Source organism: Mustela putorius, unplaced genomic scaffold, assembly GCF_011764305.1.
Source record: "Mustela putorius furo isolate JIRA1106 unplaced genomic scaffold, ASM1176430v1.1 tig00003875_pilon_pilon_pilon, whole genome shotgun sequence".
Classification (NCBI taxonomy): domain Eukaryota; kingdom Metazoa; phylum Chordata; class Mammalia; order Carnivora; family Mustelidae; genus Mustela; species Mustela putorius.
Genome location: NW_025422026.1, coordinates 3,153,374 through 3,171,000, shown reverse-complemented (window position 1 = coordinate 3,171,000; position 17,627 = coordinate 3,153,374). Strand labels below are relative to the sequence as shown.

General features: G+C 51.1%; 1 protein-coding gene across 1 annotated transcript in view; it reads left to right on the top strand.

Annotated features, from left to right (window-relative positions):
* ADAMTSL3 (ADAMTS like 3) overlaps positions 1-17,093 on the top strand; it is a 339,169-nt gene extending 322,076 nt beyond the window's left edge. Inside the window, exons 25-29 of the mRNA XM_045067215.1 lie at positions 809-992; positions 3,912-4,116; positions 8,691-8,791; positions 13,838-14,070; positions 15,013-17,093. Coding sequence (XP_044923150.1) covers positions 809-992; positions 3,912-4,116; positions 8,691-8,791; positions 13,838-14,070; positions 15,013-15,185 — 896 coding nt within the window. The 3' untranslated portion in view covers positions 15,186-17,093. The remainder of the gene's footprint in view (positions 1-808; positions 993-3,911; positions 4,117-8,690; positions 8,792-13,837; positions 14,071-15,012) is intronic.
* The last annotated feature ends 534 nt before the right edge of the window (positions 17,094-17,627 follow it).

Genomic DNA, 17,627 nt, shown 5'->3' with positions numbered 1-17,627 from the left:
GCTCTGGGAGGGAGTCTGTGGACACAGCTGGTAGCTATCAATTACTTGTGATTGTGACAGGAAAATCTGGCACCTTCCGTGGCCACATACAAATCTGTCATCATCGTATTGTACCTCATCTTTTTACCAAGTGTCAGAAAGGAAGGGAAAGGCTGTTTGGAATGAGGCTACAATTAAAAAGCCCTAATTACTGGAGGGAATCAGCTTCAACTTTGCTAAAGGAAACTCCCATTTTTACCTTTCCAGATGTCTCCCTGACAAATTATTTCTGCAGTTCCAAGAGTAAGTTGAAGTTTAGATAAGAATTAATGGGAAAGTAAGGATGGAATGAAAGGCGTTTTTAACCTGACTGCTTAATCCCGGGTCCCTGCGAAACGGTCTTTCATTTCTCCGCCTGGCCCACATTTGAGAAATGGAAGCGGTGAGAGTATCCTCCCGAGACGCCCTCCTCTTGGCCGTGCTCGGAGGAAGCCGAGGAGCCAGCCCATTGCACGGAGCACCTTCTCCCTCTCTCTGGGACTTTTCTGGCAGATCTAGCTGGCCTCCAATAATGCCTCTCCCAGGCTACGGTCCAAGGGCCCCGTGCTGGCCACCGTTCCCACCGGTGAGTACAGTAAGTCAGCGGAGGAAGCCGGGAATGTGAAAGAGGCCTGCCACCAGGTGACGGCGTACTCTCTGAGTGCTTCTCAAAGCAGCTGATGGGCAGTCTACCAGAAAACAGCTCCTGGTGGTCTGTGGCCGTGTCCTCTCCAGCCCTATCATCATATCTCATTCGAAGCTGTCATGACATTTCACTCCCTTTCCACAGAGCCTTTTTGGGAGCTCGGTAACTGGACGCATTGTTCTGCCACCTGCGGCCACTCGGGAGCCCGAGTCCAGAGGCCCCGGTGTGTGCTGGCCGATGGACAGGAAGTGAGCGAGGCCCTTTGCCAACACCTCCCGAAGCCGCTGGCCGGGTTTCAGCCCTGTAACATCCGGGACTGCCCCTCAAGGTATGTGTCGTCAACTCTTCGTATCAGTACCAGGTTTGGGCTTGGGGGTGGAAAGCGTGGTGACTTGGATTTCCTAGCGCCGTCACATCGATGGGCTGAGCACGTACCCTGTGCCGGGCGTTCTGCTCAGTGCTTGCGCGGACCACTTCGCCGTCACCTTGGAGGCAGACGTTGTTAGTTTCTCAGACTTCACGGATGGGAAAGCACCCCCGAGGCCCTCCAGGTACAAGGGCCAGAATTCAAATCGAGAGGATCTGTGTTCAGAGCCTCTGCTCTTGACCGCTACCCAAATCTGGCTCCTGCACTCATGGGGCTATGTGGTCCTTAGCAGAGCCGGTCCCATGGGTTTGCCTGGAGGGAGCGCCGCAGGCCAGCATCCCTGGAGGTCCTGTTCCAAGTGCCATTCCTTAAGTTCCACCCTGGGGGTCAAAACCGTTCATAACCTTTCTAGGTAATAGCTAGAAATCAGTCCTTTAAACATGTCCAAAATCAAACTCATGATCTCTTCCAAACTCGGTAGCCCCCCACCAGGCTTCCAGACACAGTGCATCCCAGACCCCTGTGTCTGTCACCTCCATCCGTTCTTGTCCAGTTCCCCCACCCCCAGGAGCTCACGCCATCAATGTCCCTCACGTGGATGGCCCAGAATCCTCCTGATTCTTGTCTCCCTACCTGGATTGCTCTCCCCATGCGTGAGCAGAATCATCTTTAAGACACAAATTCACCATGATGCCTCTTTGTTTAAAGCCCTTCAAACACCTCTTGTGGTTCTTAAGACCAAGGCCCAAATCCCTAACTCTGTCTTACTCATGTTGTTCACCCTGATGTCTACACCAGTTACACAGTGCTCAGTGAGTATTTGCTGCCTGACTGAATTCAGGAGTGAGAGAACAAGTCCCTCCATGCTTGTGCCTCGGGCTGCCCCCTCTGTCTGTCACAGCCTGGTTATCTGATCTCCACGCTCTTTTTGTCTCTGAGATGTGCCTTTCTTCTGACTCAGAGGCTCCGCACATGCTGTTCCCCTTGCCTGGAGCACTGTTCCCTCTCTGAGTTCAGTTACTTCTGTTCATTTCTTTTCAGGAGAACTCTCCCTTACCTTCCCCCCAAGCTCAGCCAGCCCCCTGCGCTGTATTTGTTTCCTATTCTGTTATCACTCATGTCCATGGTTCTTACCATGTCTCTCCCCTGCAAGAGTGTCCACCCCAGGAGGGTAAACACACAGCTGTTTGCAGAACACTTTGTTCCCAGCACTTAGCACCAAGTCTGTCCCCATTGTGAGCCCTCCATGGATGTGTGTGGATGAATGAATGAATGAATGACTGAATCACAGAGTCCCTAGAAGTAACTGACCAAATGGCGCCAGAATCCCCAGTAAAACAAAATAAATAAGTAAAATCAGATCAGATAAGATAAGATAGCAGTAACACTTATGGAGCACAACTGGAGATGGACACTTTGTTAGAGTTCACAACCCTCGTACAAGTGCCTACCCGGGTCCTCTGAGCTGGGCCTGGGAAGGTAGCGGGAGGCAGGGTCCACTGTCAAACAAAGCAGATGTCTGAGAACGTGTTCTTGCAGGGCTGTGGCCATCGGTGGCTGACGTGGCTCTCAGCACCCGCCGTGTTCTTGGGAGGAAGGTCTTGCGCTGAGTCCTCTGTCCCTCAGAAAGTATCGAACTGATGCTCCAGGAACTTGGGGGCAGCTGGTTGGGCCAAATCTTGATACTTATAAAGTGGAAAGAAATGTATCAGCCATGGTGCTTGTTACGTATTCTCTAGCCTGTGTAAGCTCCTAGGATAAGCGGCCGTCCTCTTTCACACTTATGAGAGACACCTCAAGGTCTCGTAACCCGAGGGCTCTCACACGGAGGGCCCTTCCTCACTCTGTGCCATGGACGCCTCTGGTCGTCTGGGGAAGCCTGGGGCTCCCTTCTCAGGACGAGGGTTTTAAATCTATAAAATAGAATATACTCGATCACAAAGGAAACCACTAACATTGATATAGAGGATTGACACGTTAAAAATGGTGATACAGTAGTAGACTTGCTTCTCTGTTAAGACACTAACACCAGCGGTGCATTAGTCGTGAAGTGGACGGTGGTGAATATAAAGGATGTTTTGAGATACCTGCCGCAGCCGTAATGCCTTGTGAAAATATCTGTGGTTTCCCTTGGTAATGAAATCACCGGCAGTGCTAATACTGCTGGACTTTGCAGCTGGCATCTTTATAACTAAAGGGGCACTAATTCCAGCTGTAGCTCAGTGACCACGATGAGATAATTCTTTGCTCTGCCAGGTCTGTGGTCTCTTGGAGCTTCCTAGAGCCCAGCTTAGGTGGGACTCCCCAGAGCCTGAGCATCCGCAGTGACCCAGCACTCAGTCTCCCAATGGTATCCGGCTCCGAGCGTCCTATGAAAGTGTGAACTTAGGGTCCGATGAACCTAGAATCCAACCCCAGCTCTGCTGGTTTATGGTTATGTGGCCATAACTGAGACACGTTTACCCCTTTGGACGTTGGTGTCTTCCCCGTAAAGAATGGGAATCAGATGTGAATATCTCCCAGAGCAAATAGCACATATGTGCTTGAAAACTATTTTCTCCCCTTTGGTTTCAGTGAATTGAAATCCACCTTTTTGAAATTTCCACCTCAATTTTCCCGAGCTGTGCTGTCTGGGGCCCGGCGAGTTCCAGGTCTTGTACCCTTGCAAACCCCCGTGTTCCTTGCCTTTCCTTATCTCCCCTGGTCCCTCTGTCACTCCCCTGAACAAACGGGAAGCCAGGAGTCATCTGAGCAGAGACCCGTTCCCCTAGAGACACGCGACGGCCCCCACACCATCAGTGTTAGGCTCGATGTTCAAGGCTCTCGCGGTAGGGGCTGACCTTGCAGTCCTCACTGAGCTGCTGTAGTTTTTATTTCCAGGTGGTTCACGAGCCCGTGGTCAGAGTGCTCTGTGTCCTGCGGAGAAGGATTCCACAGTCGCCAGGTGACCTGCAAGCGCACCAAAGCCAACGGGACCCTGCAGCTGATGTCCCCGGGAGCGTGTGTTCCCAAAGAGAGGCCTCCGGGAAGAAGGCCGTGTTCCGGTCATCCTTGTGGCCAGTGGGTCGTTGAACCGGGGGGCCAGGTACAGCTGACAGATCTAGTGCTGTGACAATAATGTAATCATCGCTTTGCTACTCATACATTTTTTTTTTTTTAAATTTGGGGGGAAAACATCTGATTGCTCTCTAAGGTAGTGTATGTGTTGGCGTCAGGGATTAGATTTGGAAATCAGGGAGTCACTGTCTTCCAGTATAAAGGAGAATCAAAGTTGGATTCTTTGAATAGAGTACGTCAGGGACAGAAGTTCCAAGACTGGCTGGTCCGGGGCAGCTGGGGTGCAAGCGGGCTTCGAGAGAGGGAGCCGAGGAGCAGTGTGCGAAAGTCTCATGACCCGGATCCCAAACAGCACCTTGAACAACGTTTTAAAATTAAAAATACTTGGGGCAAAAAAAAAGTTTAAAGAAATGTCGAGGAACCTAACTCATCGGCGGGCGAGGGTTACCTTAACAAAATACCGCAGACCGGGTGCCGGGGAGAGCAGAAGCTTATTTTCCCACAGTTCTGGAGGCTGGAAGTCCACGGTCAAGGTTCTGTCAGGGTTGGTTTTGTGGGACCTCATTCTGCTTCAAGACAGTGTCTTCTCGGTGGGTCCTCACGTGGCCCCTTCTCTGTGCAGAGAGAGAGGGAGAGAGAGACACATTTCTGGTGTGTCTTCCTCTTCTTCTAAGGGCACAGTTCTAGCAGATAAAGGCCCAACCCTATGACTTCACTTCACCTTTAATACCACCGTGTAGACCTGTTTCCGAATACAGTCACACCAGGCGCTTAGGGCTACCACACATAGAGGTTGAGGTGTTGAGGGGACACAGTTTGGTCCGTAACATCCCACCCTCTGCCCCCTCCCCCAAATTCATGTCCTTCTTGTGCACAAAGGACATTCACCCCATCCCAATATCCTTAGAAGTCTTGGCCCATTCCATCCTCACTTCAAACCCGAAGTCTCACCAAACGTCACCTAAACTAGGAACGGGTAAGAAGCGAGCCGTCCTGACGCAGAATACCTCTCCCCCGTGAAGCCAGGAAAGCAGACAAGTTACGTACTTCCAAACTACATTGATGCGACAGGCAGAGGATAGACATTCCCTTTCCAAACAAGAGAAATCAGAAAAGGAAAGAGGCTGCGGGTCCCCGTCAAGTCCCAAATCTAGCAGGGCTAATTCCATTAGATCCTGGCACTCGAGAATGATCTTTGGCTTGGTGCTCTGCTCTCCAGACCCCCAGGGCCCTAGACCGCAGCCTCCCCCACGTGGCTCTTTGGAAGCACTAAGTCGGGGTCGTGGGGGGCCCCGGAAATCGAGGAAACAGCCTCTCCACACCATCCCCTGCCAGGCCTGCCACAGGAGCTCGTTCTTTCCTCTTCCTGAAGGATAAAGCACGTTTGCCGCTGAGCGTTTTGTCCCATCCTGCAGAATCCACAGCTTCTAAAGCCTCCCTTAACCATCCCTTCACGGTCTCTCCTAGTACAATCCCGTCTCTGTTCCTGGCTTCCACGGGGCTGGCTCACCAGCTCCTGGGGGAGGGGGTCTCCTTAAGGAGGGATGGTCCAGCCGTACCCTTAGCGTTCCTTCCGGAACGTACTTCCTCATTCTTCAAAATACAGATGGACTGGGAATTTTCCGGCTCCTTCAGTTACGATTCCTTTTTCGCTTCATGATTCCTTCAGTTTATCTGTCCACGCACATTCTGCTCCAAGCATGAAGGGGAAGCCAGGTGCCACCCTGAGCTCTTGGTTTAGAAGTCTCCCTAGTGGAATATCCGATGTCATTCCTTGCAAGTTCTATCATCCACAAAACACTAGAACGCAATTTGGCCAAGTTTTTGCCGTTTTATTTTTTTAAGCTTTATTTATTTATTTATTAGAAAGAGAGAGTGTGTGTGTGTGTGTGTGTGTGTGTGTGTGAGTGATGGGAGGGCAGAGGGAGAAAGAGAATCTCAGGCAGACTCCCCAGTGAGCACGGAGTCCAACCCTGAGATCCGATCTGAGCCGAAACCGAAAGTCAGACGCTTACCCGGCTGAGCCACCCAAGTGCCGCAAGTGTCCCATTTGAGAATGACGATTGCCTTTCTCCTCCAGTTTCCAGAAGCCTGTTCCTGACTTCCACCTAAAACCTCATCAGGGTCCTCTTAAATGTCCCTGTTTCTAACAACATGCCCTTCAAGGCAGTCTAGCTTCTTCTGGCATGTACCTCAGAACTTTCCCGGCCTCTACCCATCACCCGGTTCCAGAACCACTCCCACAGGTGTAGACACTTGTTATAGCAGCACCACACCTCTTGGGACCCAAATCTATATGTCCACATTAGCCAGCGTCCTCCGGGGAAACAGAACCAACAGGGTGTGTGTGTGTGTGTGTGTGTGTGTGCGCACGCGTGCATGTGCGTGCATGCATGAATTAATGAATTAATGCAGTTCTGGGAGTTGACAAGTCCTGAGAGCTGCAGGGTGAGTCAGGAAGCTGGTGTCATTCTAGCCCAGAAGCCAGTGGACTACAGACCCAGGAAGAGCCAGCATTTGAGCTTGAGTCCAAAAGCAGGAATAAGCCAACAGCCCAGTTCAAAGACAGTCAGGAGGAATTCCCTCTTACCTGGAGGAGGGTCAGGGGTTTTGATGGCCATCCATCAACTGATTAGGTGAGGCCCACCCACACTGGAGAAAACCATTGGCTTTCCTCTGAGTACTGATTTAGAGGTTAATCTCCTCCAGAAACATCCTCCCAAAAGCACTTGGAATACCACTTGGCCAAATACCTGGGCACACCATGGCCCCGCCAAGCGGACACATACAATTAACCAAAACAAAACCCCATAAAGAAAAGTAGAACAGGCTGTTGAAACACATAAAGTAGAAGTAGGACAGACAGCGGTATTCTCCATACTGTAAAGATGTCTGTGTCTGCTCTCTTAAATGAACTGAAACATATAATATAATTCCAACAAAGACTACAGTAGAATTCTTTTTTGGAGCTTAAGGGAATTCTGACATTCATATGGGAGAACAAATGAGCGCAGGAAATTTTTAGGAAAAACAACTTACTGGACGGGTGGACAGACCTTCTTTAGCTGGTGTTATCTGATGTAAGGAAAATAATGCAGCGCTCATGTAGAAGTGAGCCCGAGCCATGCAGTGGAATGAGAGGACAGACCCATGTTAAGTGGCTTTAAAGTTCCAAGGTAATTAACCATAGCAGAAGAATGGTTTAAAACACCAAAAATACCTTAAACTACAAGAGGTTCCTTTAGGAAATGAGAGAAGATCAGAAAGTCATCCCATATTTATGGATCAGAACACTTAATGTTAAGCTGACCATGCTTTCCAAATTGATCTGCAGATTCAAGACAAAAAATCCCAGCTGGCTTCTCTGCAGAAGTTGACAAGCTGATTCTAAAATTCATATGGAGAGGGTGCCTGGGTGGCTCAGTGGGTTAAGCCTCTGCCTTCGGCTCAGGTCATGATCTCAGGGTCCTGGGATCGAGCCCCACATCGGGCTCTCTGCTCAGCAGGGAGCCTGCTTCCTCCTCTCTCTCTGCCTCTCTGCCTACTTGTGATCTCTCTCCATCTGTTGAATGAGTAAATAAAGTCCTAAAATCCAGAATAGCCCAATCAATCTGGAAACAAGATCAAGGTTGGAGGGCTCAAACTCGTTGGTTCCAAAACTTACGACAGAACTGTAGCAATCAAGACAGCGTGGTACTGACAGAGGCTAAACATACAGATGGCCAGAATAGAATTCACAGTCCAGAGAGAAATTTCTAGATCTGTGATAGTTGGATTCCTACAAGGGTGACAAGACCATTCAATGGAGAAAGACTAATCTCTGTGACAAATAGTGCTGGACACCTGGGTATCCACACACACAGAAAACTGAAGTTGGACCCCTGGCTTCTGCCGTATGCAAAAAAGTTAACTCAAAGTGGATCAAAGACCTAAATTTAAGAGCTAACCCTATAAAGCTCTTCGAATAAATGTAGACATAAATCAGCATGCCTTGGGTTAGGAAATGTCTTTTTAGAGACGACACCTATAACACAAGCTACAACAACAAAAACAGATACGTTGGGCGATGTAGAAATTGAAAACTTTTGTGGTACAGAGGACATGACCAGGAAGGTGAAGGGAATTCGAACCAGAGTGATGGAAGGGCCTTTTCAAGCATAAAACAGAGTATAAGGAAACATTAATATGTATTAGGACTACATGGAAATTAAGAACCGCATCAGAAAAGAATTTTTTTTCCCCATACTTGAACTCACCTTCACCCAGAAGCCTCCGCTTTTGCTCAGAGCAGGAAAACCCAAATTTGGCAGTTGCTTATGGTTTGAAGCAATGTCATTGTTGGACCTAAGCCCTGTCCGTTACAGACTGGCCCCCTCCTTCTCCCTTCTCCCCAGAGGTGCTCTAAGTTTCTGGGGCAGGCGGGGTGGGGGGGCGGTGTAGAGGAAGAGGAAGATGCTGAGGGAAGGCGGTCTGGCCCCAGAGCCGAGCTTCCACCCTCCCTGATTTCCCTGGGGACCCGCGGCCCCATCTCAGCACATGGTCTTGGCACCACGGCACTCATGGGCTCACAGTGGTGTCTCCTGCTTTGTGCTTCTGTTCCAGTGTCCTGCGCGTTGCCTGGGTCGCACGGGGAGGCTGCAGCCGCAACACGAAGTCTGTCAACCGCACAACAGCTCTGACCCCCGCTGTGATGACAGAAAGAGGTACCGACCTGCCCCGGGGCCGCACGAACCCTCTCCTGCCCCAGTCCGCGGCTGTGACTTCCTGACAGTGGAATGACCCTCCCGTCCACGACCTCTCACAACCGACAGTTCCTAGCAGGGACACTCTCTTACAGTGCCGTCCCCGACAGCGTGCGTAAGGCTGGAAGAGTCACTAGTATCCCCTGTTCTAATTACACGTGATATAGACATGAAACATATCTGGACAGGGACACCCCAAAGAGAAAATAAAAGAGTAGCATTGAGGACAGGCATTTTTCCCTCCGTAGCCAAAGTTGGTCAAGCCTAATGATATTTCACTGAGGTTTACAGCTTAAATCTTCCCAGTGTTTGCCGCGGACGGTGTATTCCTCTGCCTGGAAACCTCGGGCGAGGAGGCGGGCACAGTGGTGCAGCAGAATGAAACAAGCTTTTACCTTGCGAAGGGACTTAAACACAAAAAGAGTTTGCTTTTCTCTTGTGTAGGAGTCAAAGCTGGTGCTCAGTTTGGGGCCGAGGGGCGCTGTTCCGTGAGGTCACCCCGAGACCTGGGCTCCTTCTGCCTGGCGACTCCATCGTCCCGGAGGAGCGCGCCCCAGCCAGTGTGAAATGGAGGGAGAGCCAGAAAGCGTGCTAAGGAGGGAATGTGGGATTCTCCCGCTCTCTTCCTAGATGACCCAGGCCACCCAGGGTCTAGTCTACCCACTGGGGTATTACGGTCCATGCAAAACTATGGTTGGGAGGTTTCGAGGAGTTGGCTGGTCTGAAACATCTATGCAGCCTGGGTCACAGAGGATGCTCAGAATATGACTCCCTCTCTCTCCTCCCCACCCTGAGTGCTGCCGGAGAAAACGAGATGACCTTGACAGTTGGCTCCGTGTCCATTCTGAGCCTTCAGTAAGGTTTGGCAATGCAGAGTCCGCTGTGTTTCCTGTTCCCCACAACACAACCCCAGCCGGACCTGTTTTCCTCAAGTGGAAAATGATCGGAACAGCTTCCCTCTCTCTCAACAGACAACCTAGCTTTGTCTTTTGCTGAGCAGACAGAGACCACACACAGACCGACACGGATCACCCCAGAGGTCTCATCTGGCATTCTCAAAGACAGGCGGATGGCACAAGCGTGTACACGCGTTGAGCTTTCTTTTTTAGCACACCTGATGTACTTTTCTGAAACTTGCTTTTTCTCCTTATCCGTACATTATAGACTTTCCCTGATCTGGGTACGTAAGATTCCCTTTGCTCTTTTCAACACTTTTATCTCATTCCATTGCTGATGGACATTTGTGTGTTTCAGGTTTTTTTTTTTTCCTATCCCAAACAAATGCTGTAGTAAACATCTTAGAACATATATCTTTATCCACTAACAGCTATGTTTTGGGTACAGCCTAGGATTGAATTGACAGGCCTGTTCATTCTGATACTGCTAAGTTACCATCAGAACGTCTCTACCAAGAGTGCATGAGGGTTCCCCCTTTTCATGAACATTATATGGGGTTTTTGTTTTTTTTTTTTTAAAGATTTTATTTACTTATTTGACAGACAGAGATCACAAGCAGGCAGAGAGAGAGGAAGGGAAGCAGGCTCCCTGCTGAGCAGAAAGCCCAACTCGGGGCTCGATCCCAGGACCCCGGGATCATGACCTGAGCCGAAGGCAGAGGCTTTAACCCACTGAGCCACCCAGGCGCCCCAATGGGTTTTCAGTCTTTAAAATTTTGTCAATCTGATGGGTAAAAAATCACATCCTATTGTAATTTATATTTTTCTGATGACTTTTTTTCTTTTTTAGAATGAATGAGAGAGAGAGAGAGAGCACATGTATGTGCCCATAAGCAGAGGGGAGGGGCAGAGACGGAGGGAGAGAGAATATTAAGCAAGCTCCCCACGGGCTCGATCTCACAACCCTGAGATCATGACCTGAGCCCAAATCAAGAGTTAGATGCTCAACCGACAGAGCCATCCAGGCGCCCCTCTGATAACTTTTATTTTTAAGATTTTATTTATTTATTTGACAGACAGAGATCACAAGTAGGCAGAGCCAGACAGAGAGAAGGGGGAGGAAGCAGGATCCCCGCTGAGCAGAGAGCCCGATGCGGGACTCGATCCCAGGACCCTGAGATCATGACCTGAGCCGAAGACAGAGGCTTACTTAACCCACTGAGCCACCCAGGCGCCCCCCGATAAGTTTTTATATACATTTTGGTTCCTTGTATTATGTTCTCGAGCCCATCTCTGCCGTGATGGCCTGTAGCCGAGCCATCCCACGGGTCCCCCTCCACCTGTTGGTCCTTTCCTACCCAGACCCCACCCTGCAGCCTGAGCGGTCCTTTCCAAAGTCAAATCGGATTGCACCACCTCGGCACCCCACCTCCCCGACAGATTAAAGCCACTTTAGAGACCTCACTCGCTCTTAGCAAGGAGGGTGACCAAAGTCTGCAGTGTGGCCTAGAAAACGCCACACGGTCAACTCCTCTCTCCCTTTGTTTATTTATTTATTTATTTATTTATTAGAGACTGATTTATTTTTAGAGAGCGAGATACGGGGTAGCGGGGACATGGGGGAGGGGCAGAGGGAGAGAGAAAGAATCTCAGGCAGATTCTCTGTTGAGCAGGGGCCGGATGTAGGGCTCGATCCCATGACCCCGAGATCACCACCCGAGCTGAAATCAAGGACCCAGGCGCCCCCTTTTCCTCCCTTCACAGCCCCACCCCAGACCTCACCCCCACCTCTCCTGGCGCTCCAGCCACGGCCTCCGTCCTTCGGGACACACTGTGGATGTGCCAGCGCTGTCCAACCGAGGGCAGCGAGAACAGGAGGTAGAAACATACTAGAAAGCATGGGAGGGGCTCAATATACGGTCAAATGGGGCTTTAGAGAAAAAGATGTGGGGGCATCTGTCTGTCTCAGTTGGTTGAGCATCTGCCTTCTGCTCAGGTCGTGATCCCGGGGTCCTGGGACCGAGTCCCGCATCTGGCTCCCTGCTCAGCGAGTCCCGCATCTGGCTCCCTGCTTCTCCCTCTGCCCTTCTCCCCTGCTCTTGTGCTCTCTCTCTCTCTCAAATAATAAAAATCTTTTTTAAAAAAGAAAAAGATTTGCAGAGCTGAACAGGAAACATGGAAGTGTGTGAAGGAGCGAGCCTGTGGCTGATGGTGAAGGGTTGTGTGAGGTCAGGGAGGAGCTCCACTGAGCAGGGTCGGGACATGGGGGAACTCTAGTGGCAACAGGGTGACCTTGTGATTTCCTGCCACACGGGAGAGCAGCTGAGCTGCCCGTGCACACGCGTGCGTCGCACCAGTGCCCAGACTGCGTCCCCCTAGCAGGGGCAGCCCCGTCCCCTGTCCTGTCCCGGCCCCGAGGACGTGGGCTGTGCTGGACCCACCTTCCCTTCACAAGACCTCAGGGACCAGCCCCTGGAGCTAGGGCTGCCGCGTGGCTCTCTGGCTCCCTGCGTAGTCTCCTCCGTTGTAAGCCCTGGGGCTCCTTCTGCCTTCCCGCCAGCCCTGCCTTCTGTCAGAGCGGAGGGGGCTGTGTGTTAGGGTTCTTGGGGCTGGAAACAGCAAAAGTCAACTCAGAATGACTTATGCGAGAAAAGTGGGCGATTTCCTATTCCGATGGGACCACCCAACACTTGTGCACCATTTGGCATCCTTTTAAAATACTTTTTTTGGTGTTTTCTGTGAATATTCACCTTTTTTCGGTAGAAAGAGCTCATCTCTGCATGAGGGGTAGGGCCAGGAGTACTGGCTCTATGCCTGGTTGTCCGAAGCAACTACCCTTTTGTCCCCTAGGATTCACACCCACTGGGGGGAAGAAAGCCCTGTAAATGAACAGGATACCCTCCTCTCTTCCCTGGTAAAACCCTAATATGGTGTGACCCTGTTGTTCAAACAAACCTTTTGATGGAGTCTCCCCCTATGGGCCACTCTTAGTACTGCTTCCAACTCTGTAAGGGCCAGAAGCCGGTCAGGTCAACACAGTTTCTCCATCTTACTCCATTTCCAGCGGCGATCCTGCGCTCCTTTTAGATCCCGTGTGCTGGTAAGGAGCCTCTTCCAGGAATACGAAAATGCCTCAGGGATTCAAAGGGCGGATGCCGTCAGACCCCGGGAAGCACTGAGACCACGAAATGAGAAGCTGTTGGGGTTTTTTTCTCTTCTGGCCTCTGCAGCTCTTGTTGTTTCGCATCCTTCTTTGTTATTTTCCTGAATTTTCTGTTTCTGGTTCTCTGGCCCATGTGGCAGAATATGGCTTTCGTGATCTCCAGACGTCGTGATTGCGGTCTTATTCCAGAACCTTCCACATTCCTGGAATAAGGACTGTCATTGAGGCAGCTCGGTGAAGCTGAGGTTCTCTCCCAGTCACCTGTGGGGTGGGAGAGAGCTCCGTGTAGGGGCGCGATATCGCCCAGGACCCCTGCCACGGGGAACAAGGTCACGCACCCCGAAGTGTGTCCACCAAGCTGGCTGTCTCTTCTAGGCTAGATAACTTCCAGAGTCGAGGGCGCCAGCTGTCTGTCCGGTTTGCCAGGGTAAGGAACCAGAGACAGATCCCTGTCCCCGGACAGCCCGTGTTAAATCTGACTACGACTCACCGTGTGGCCAACTCTGAGTGCCGTCCCTTAGCAGACCAGCTCGCTCCCACACATGTGACACTCTTACCCGAACCTCCCCCACGTGCTTTGATAAGCACAACCGTCTGTGTGTCGTTAGCACGTCCGAAGTGGCTGAATGTGAGCCGTTCCTCCCTTCCTTGCCGGAGCTGACCTGCCCCAGCTTCTCGCGACAGCCGGTCCTTTGAGACACGTGTCCTGACTCAGTGTGGGAAGCGAATGGACACGTGTGCTTGGCTTCTCTGTCCTGGTCACGCGTGCGCCACCCACCATGCACCCTGCAAATCATGCATCTGACGAGTCCGGTCCTAATCCTGAAACCTTCGTGGCTCGGAGCTCGAGTACACAGAAAGGCTTGTCCCAGCGGGGAGTGACTCCCCACCTCTCCCATTTCCACTCTCTGTTTCTTTCCCTTGTCTTTTCCCTTCTTTCTCTTTCAGACCCTCGTTGAGGAGGAACTGCTCGTCGGGGGCTTGCGACGTGTGCTGGCGCCCGGGCCCCTGGAGGCCCTGCACGGCGGCCTGCGGCCGAGGCTTCCAGTCCCGGAAGGTCGAGTGCGTCCGCTCCCAGAGCTGCAGACCCGTGGCCGAGAGACACTGTGTGCAGAGGAAGAAACCGGCTTCCTGGCGGCACTGTCTGGGGCCTTCCTGTGAGAGTACGTACCCCTCTCAGGTACCACCGCCGGCCGGCAGCCTCGTCCCAGCCAGACCTGGGCGAGGGGCTGGGGGGAGGCGGGGGGCAGCCTATTTGGTGTCCCCGCTGACCGGCCATGTAAGAATCCCGTGGGTGTCGGCGGCATTGGCTATGATGGATTTGTCCCCACGTCTGACCGCCTCACCGCACTCCCCTTCTGCCCGGAGGGCGGTCTCCTCAGCTAGGACAGGGATTCTTGGCATAGATGTTTATATTATTAATATATTATATATACATTATATTGTTTTAATACTCTATATGTTCATGGACACACGTTTCTGTATTATGTATATTATAATTGTTATATCATTTTTATAAAACTTCATCATAAATATATTTTGCTAAGGAGCAGGTCCATCCCATTTATCCGTTTTCCAAGGGTCCACAGCCCTGCTGTTCTCAGCACTGAGAGGAGGAGCTTGAGCCACAAGGGCTGGGAGGCCCCGGAGAGCAGGGTGAGGCCTGGATGAGAAGTGAGCCCCGTGAGTTTCTGGCTCTCGTGTAGGGCCGTGCCTCCATCCCGAGCTTAATGGGGTTGCTTTTCAGTTTTTTTTTTCTGAGTCCGGCTGATGTACAGGTTGCACAGTTTCGGGTGTAGGACGTAGTGATCGAACAGTTCTATCCATGCCACTGGGCTCCCCACAGATGCAGCTGCCACCTGCCCCGCCTGGCGCTGTCACCGTGCCCGTGACTCTATTCCCTGGGCCGTGAACCCAAGCCCGGGTTCCTCCAGCTCGCTCCGTGATTTCAGTGTTAGGCTTGTCATAAACTCAAAGGGTTTTATTTTTTCAGTTTTTGTAACTCCTTCTCTGGTGAGCTGTGTATTCAGTGGGTATCTCTGTTTTCCCTTTTCCGCAGGACACTGCTCAGACACAACTCACTACTGTGTGTTCGTGAAGCATCTCGGCTTGTGTTCGCTCGATCTCTACAAGCAGAGGTGCTGTCAGTCGTGTCAAGAAGGGTAAACGTGTGGCGGGATCGGAATGCTGCTGTGAAGACAACCCAAACGGAAAAGCTCTTTCCCCCGACGCAGCTGGTTCAGAAGCATGTTATTTCTTTCAAAACTCTAGATTCTGCATTCAGGGGTCGTTGTGAACTCGCCACTGGTGGGATGTCCTACGTTTTCCTGGTGGCCGGTTTTTGATCACAGCTCTTTGAGATGATCTGTTCCGGGATGATCAAACACACCGTGGCAGGTGTGCTCTTGCACTTGGGACCCTCCCCGTGCCCTCCTAGTAGGGAAACTGCCCAGATCCCCAGTGCGATGTCACAGGCTGCTTTTTCCTGTATGTGTAGACGGGTGGAGGGTAGGACGTCCTGAAGACGTGACGGGCATGCGGCAACTGATGATCTCCTCTTCTCTCGAGTTTTAGGGTTTCAGCCTGTTGATAAGGCATCTACACTTTGGAAGCCCTGGCCAGTAGTTGTTGAGATGGCATAAGTGGTGCAGGTGGCATTTTGATGGGTCCTTAAGTCTAGTCTGTGAAGAGGAAGCGGTCCCTGTGGCCACGCTCATGGCACCGACTGATCCAAGGACCCTGGGAGTGGGTGGGGGGGGGCGGGTGGCATCTTGTCTTTGCTCTTACAGAACCCGGGGATGAAAGCCCAGAGTAGACATTGCCACCAATTCCACAACTATGGAGATCTGTGACCAGATGAGGCATCTCTGAAATCAAAGGAGAGGGCACGTTCACCTTTTCTACTGATTTTGAAATGTATTCAAAGCTTTCTTTTAAGAGCTGTGAATGAGACTTTTTCTGAGCACTCTTCTCTTGCACACAAACAAAAAAAACAAAGCCTTATTAGACCTAATTTATGCCTAAAATCGTACTCCTGAGGATTTTCTATTTCAGGGTTTTTATTTCTTATAATCCTGATGGTTCTAAGAAAGTCATCCAAATAGCAAACATGGTGATTGAAAAGAATTATTGTGAATAAGTGTTTTAATTCAGACCGGTAAATCCAAAGTGGATTTGGGTTGGGCTAGAAGTTACAGGAGGGCTAGGGGTCAGAGCTAGGATTTGGTGGGTAAGTGTAGGGTTCATTTTAGTCTGAGGATTGGGTGAAGTGAGAGGGGAAGGTATGTTAGGGTCAAGGCTAGAGTTGGCGTTGGGGGTTAGCGAGAGGCCGAGCTGGGTTGCGTTGGGTTGCGTTCAGACTGGCGCCGGTGCTGGTGTTGGTGATGGTGCCCGGGTGGAGAGTAAATTGGGACTAAATTGTTTCTGTCGAAGGAGTCTGGGGCTTGCGTGAAGTTGTGACGTTCTGACGCTGATTCAGTTCTGGGGTGCTTTCCCCAACATCCCCAGCGGTTCTGGCTTTGGATGGCCCACGGCCCCAAGGACGCAGCCATCCTCCCTCGGTCAGCATCCCGTGCCGCCGGCAGTCCGTTGGCCACGGCGTCCCCGAAGCAGGTCGGGCGGGACCGAGGCCCTGATCACAGAGAAGCGAACAGTGCGTTTGGGCTTTGGATCTGTCCGTGGGCAAGCTTGCTGGTCTCTCTGCCGCGTATTCGGAGCACCAGCTGTCGTGTTCTAAGTTCAGCCTCGCCGACACTGACAATGAGCACTACTGTATGCGGAGGGTTTGGTGGCCGGGAAGGATGGGGACGTGATGGGCACACACAGCCCGTGGGGCGCTGGTCCTCAGTCACACTTGGTTGGGGAAGGTTTTTAAATTAAAAGAAAGATCGTTTGTAAGATACTCTTTGTACATATTTATTATATGACTTAAAGGTGCAATATTTTATTTTGTACAGTATGTAATAAAGAACGTGGGACATATATTTTTTCTTATCAACAAAATTTCCTATTAAATAGCTTCTCCTTTGTATTTAAAGTCGCTGTTTTTCGTTGGCTATCGTACTGTTGCCTTGGTATCGTTCAAGTGACATTCCTGTGTACTGTATTTTACTACTGTTCCTATCACATAAGAGTTAGTGTTTCTTTCATGACTCCTTATGTAATTCAGAAATAAATCTACTTTGATTATGCAGTGGAATCCTTATACATGTGGGCGGCTTCTTTGTGTTGTTTCCGGAAGCCTTGACCGTTGTCACCTTGGCTGCCTCCTTGAGGGTCCAGGAGCAGACCTGATGGGCCCCCTGCTCTGGGCTGTCCTGTGAAGTGTGGGTGACAAGATTCAGGACCGATCACACAGAAGTTCCCTCTGAGTCCCTTATCCCAATCATGTACGCCCTATGGCCTGTCGTTGATGCCGAGGGCAGAAGGGCTGGAAACAAACCCTCATTGACCACTGAGGTAGTGCAGAAGTGGGTGGCAGTGGGAGCGCAGGAGGTGTCATACCCTCTTATTTTTGGCCACGTTGAGGGGTTCAGGGACTGACGTGAGGTGTCTGCGCCTGAAGACGTTGTGGCAGCGCTTCCTCCGTGCCCCAGCCCTGTGTAGAGCGCTTCGGGATCGGCAGGGAGTCTTTATAGACAGGATCCACGTTGTTGAACTTGAAGATGCCCCTCCCTTCGCCTCGGGCCTTGGGGTTTCTGAGGTTATTTGTTGAAGAAAAATCAATCCTTGTCCGGTA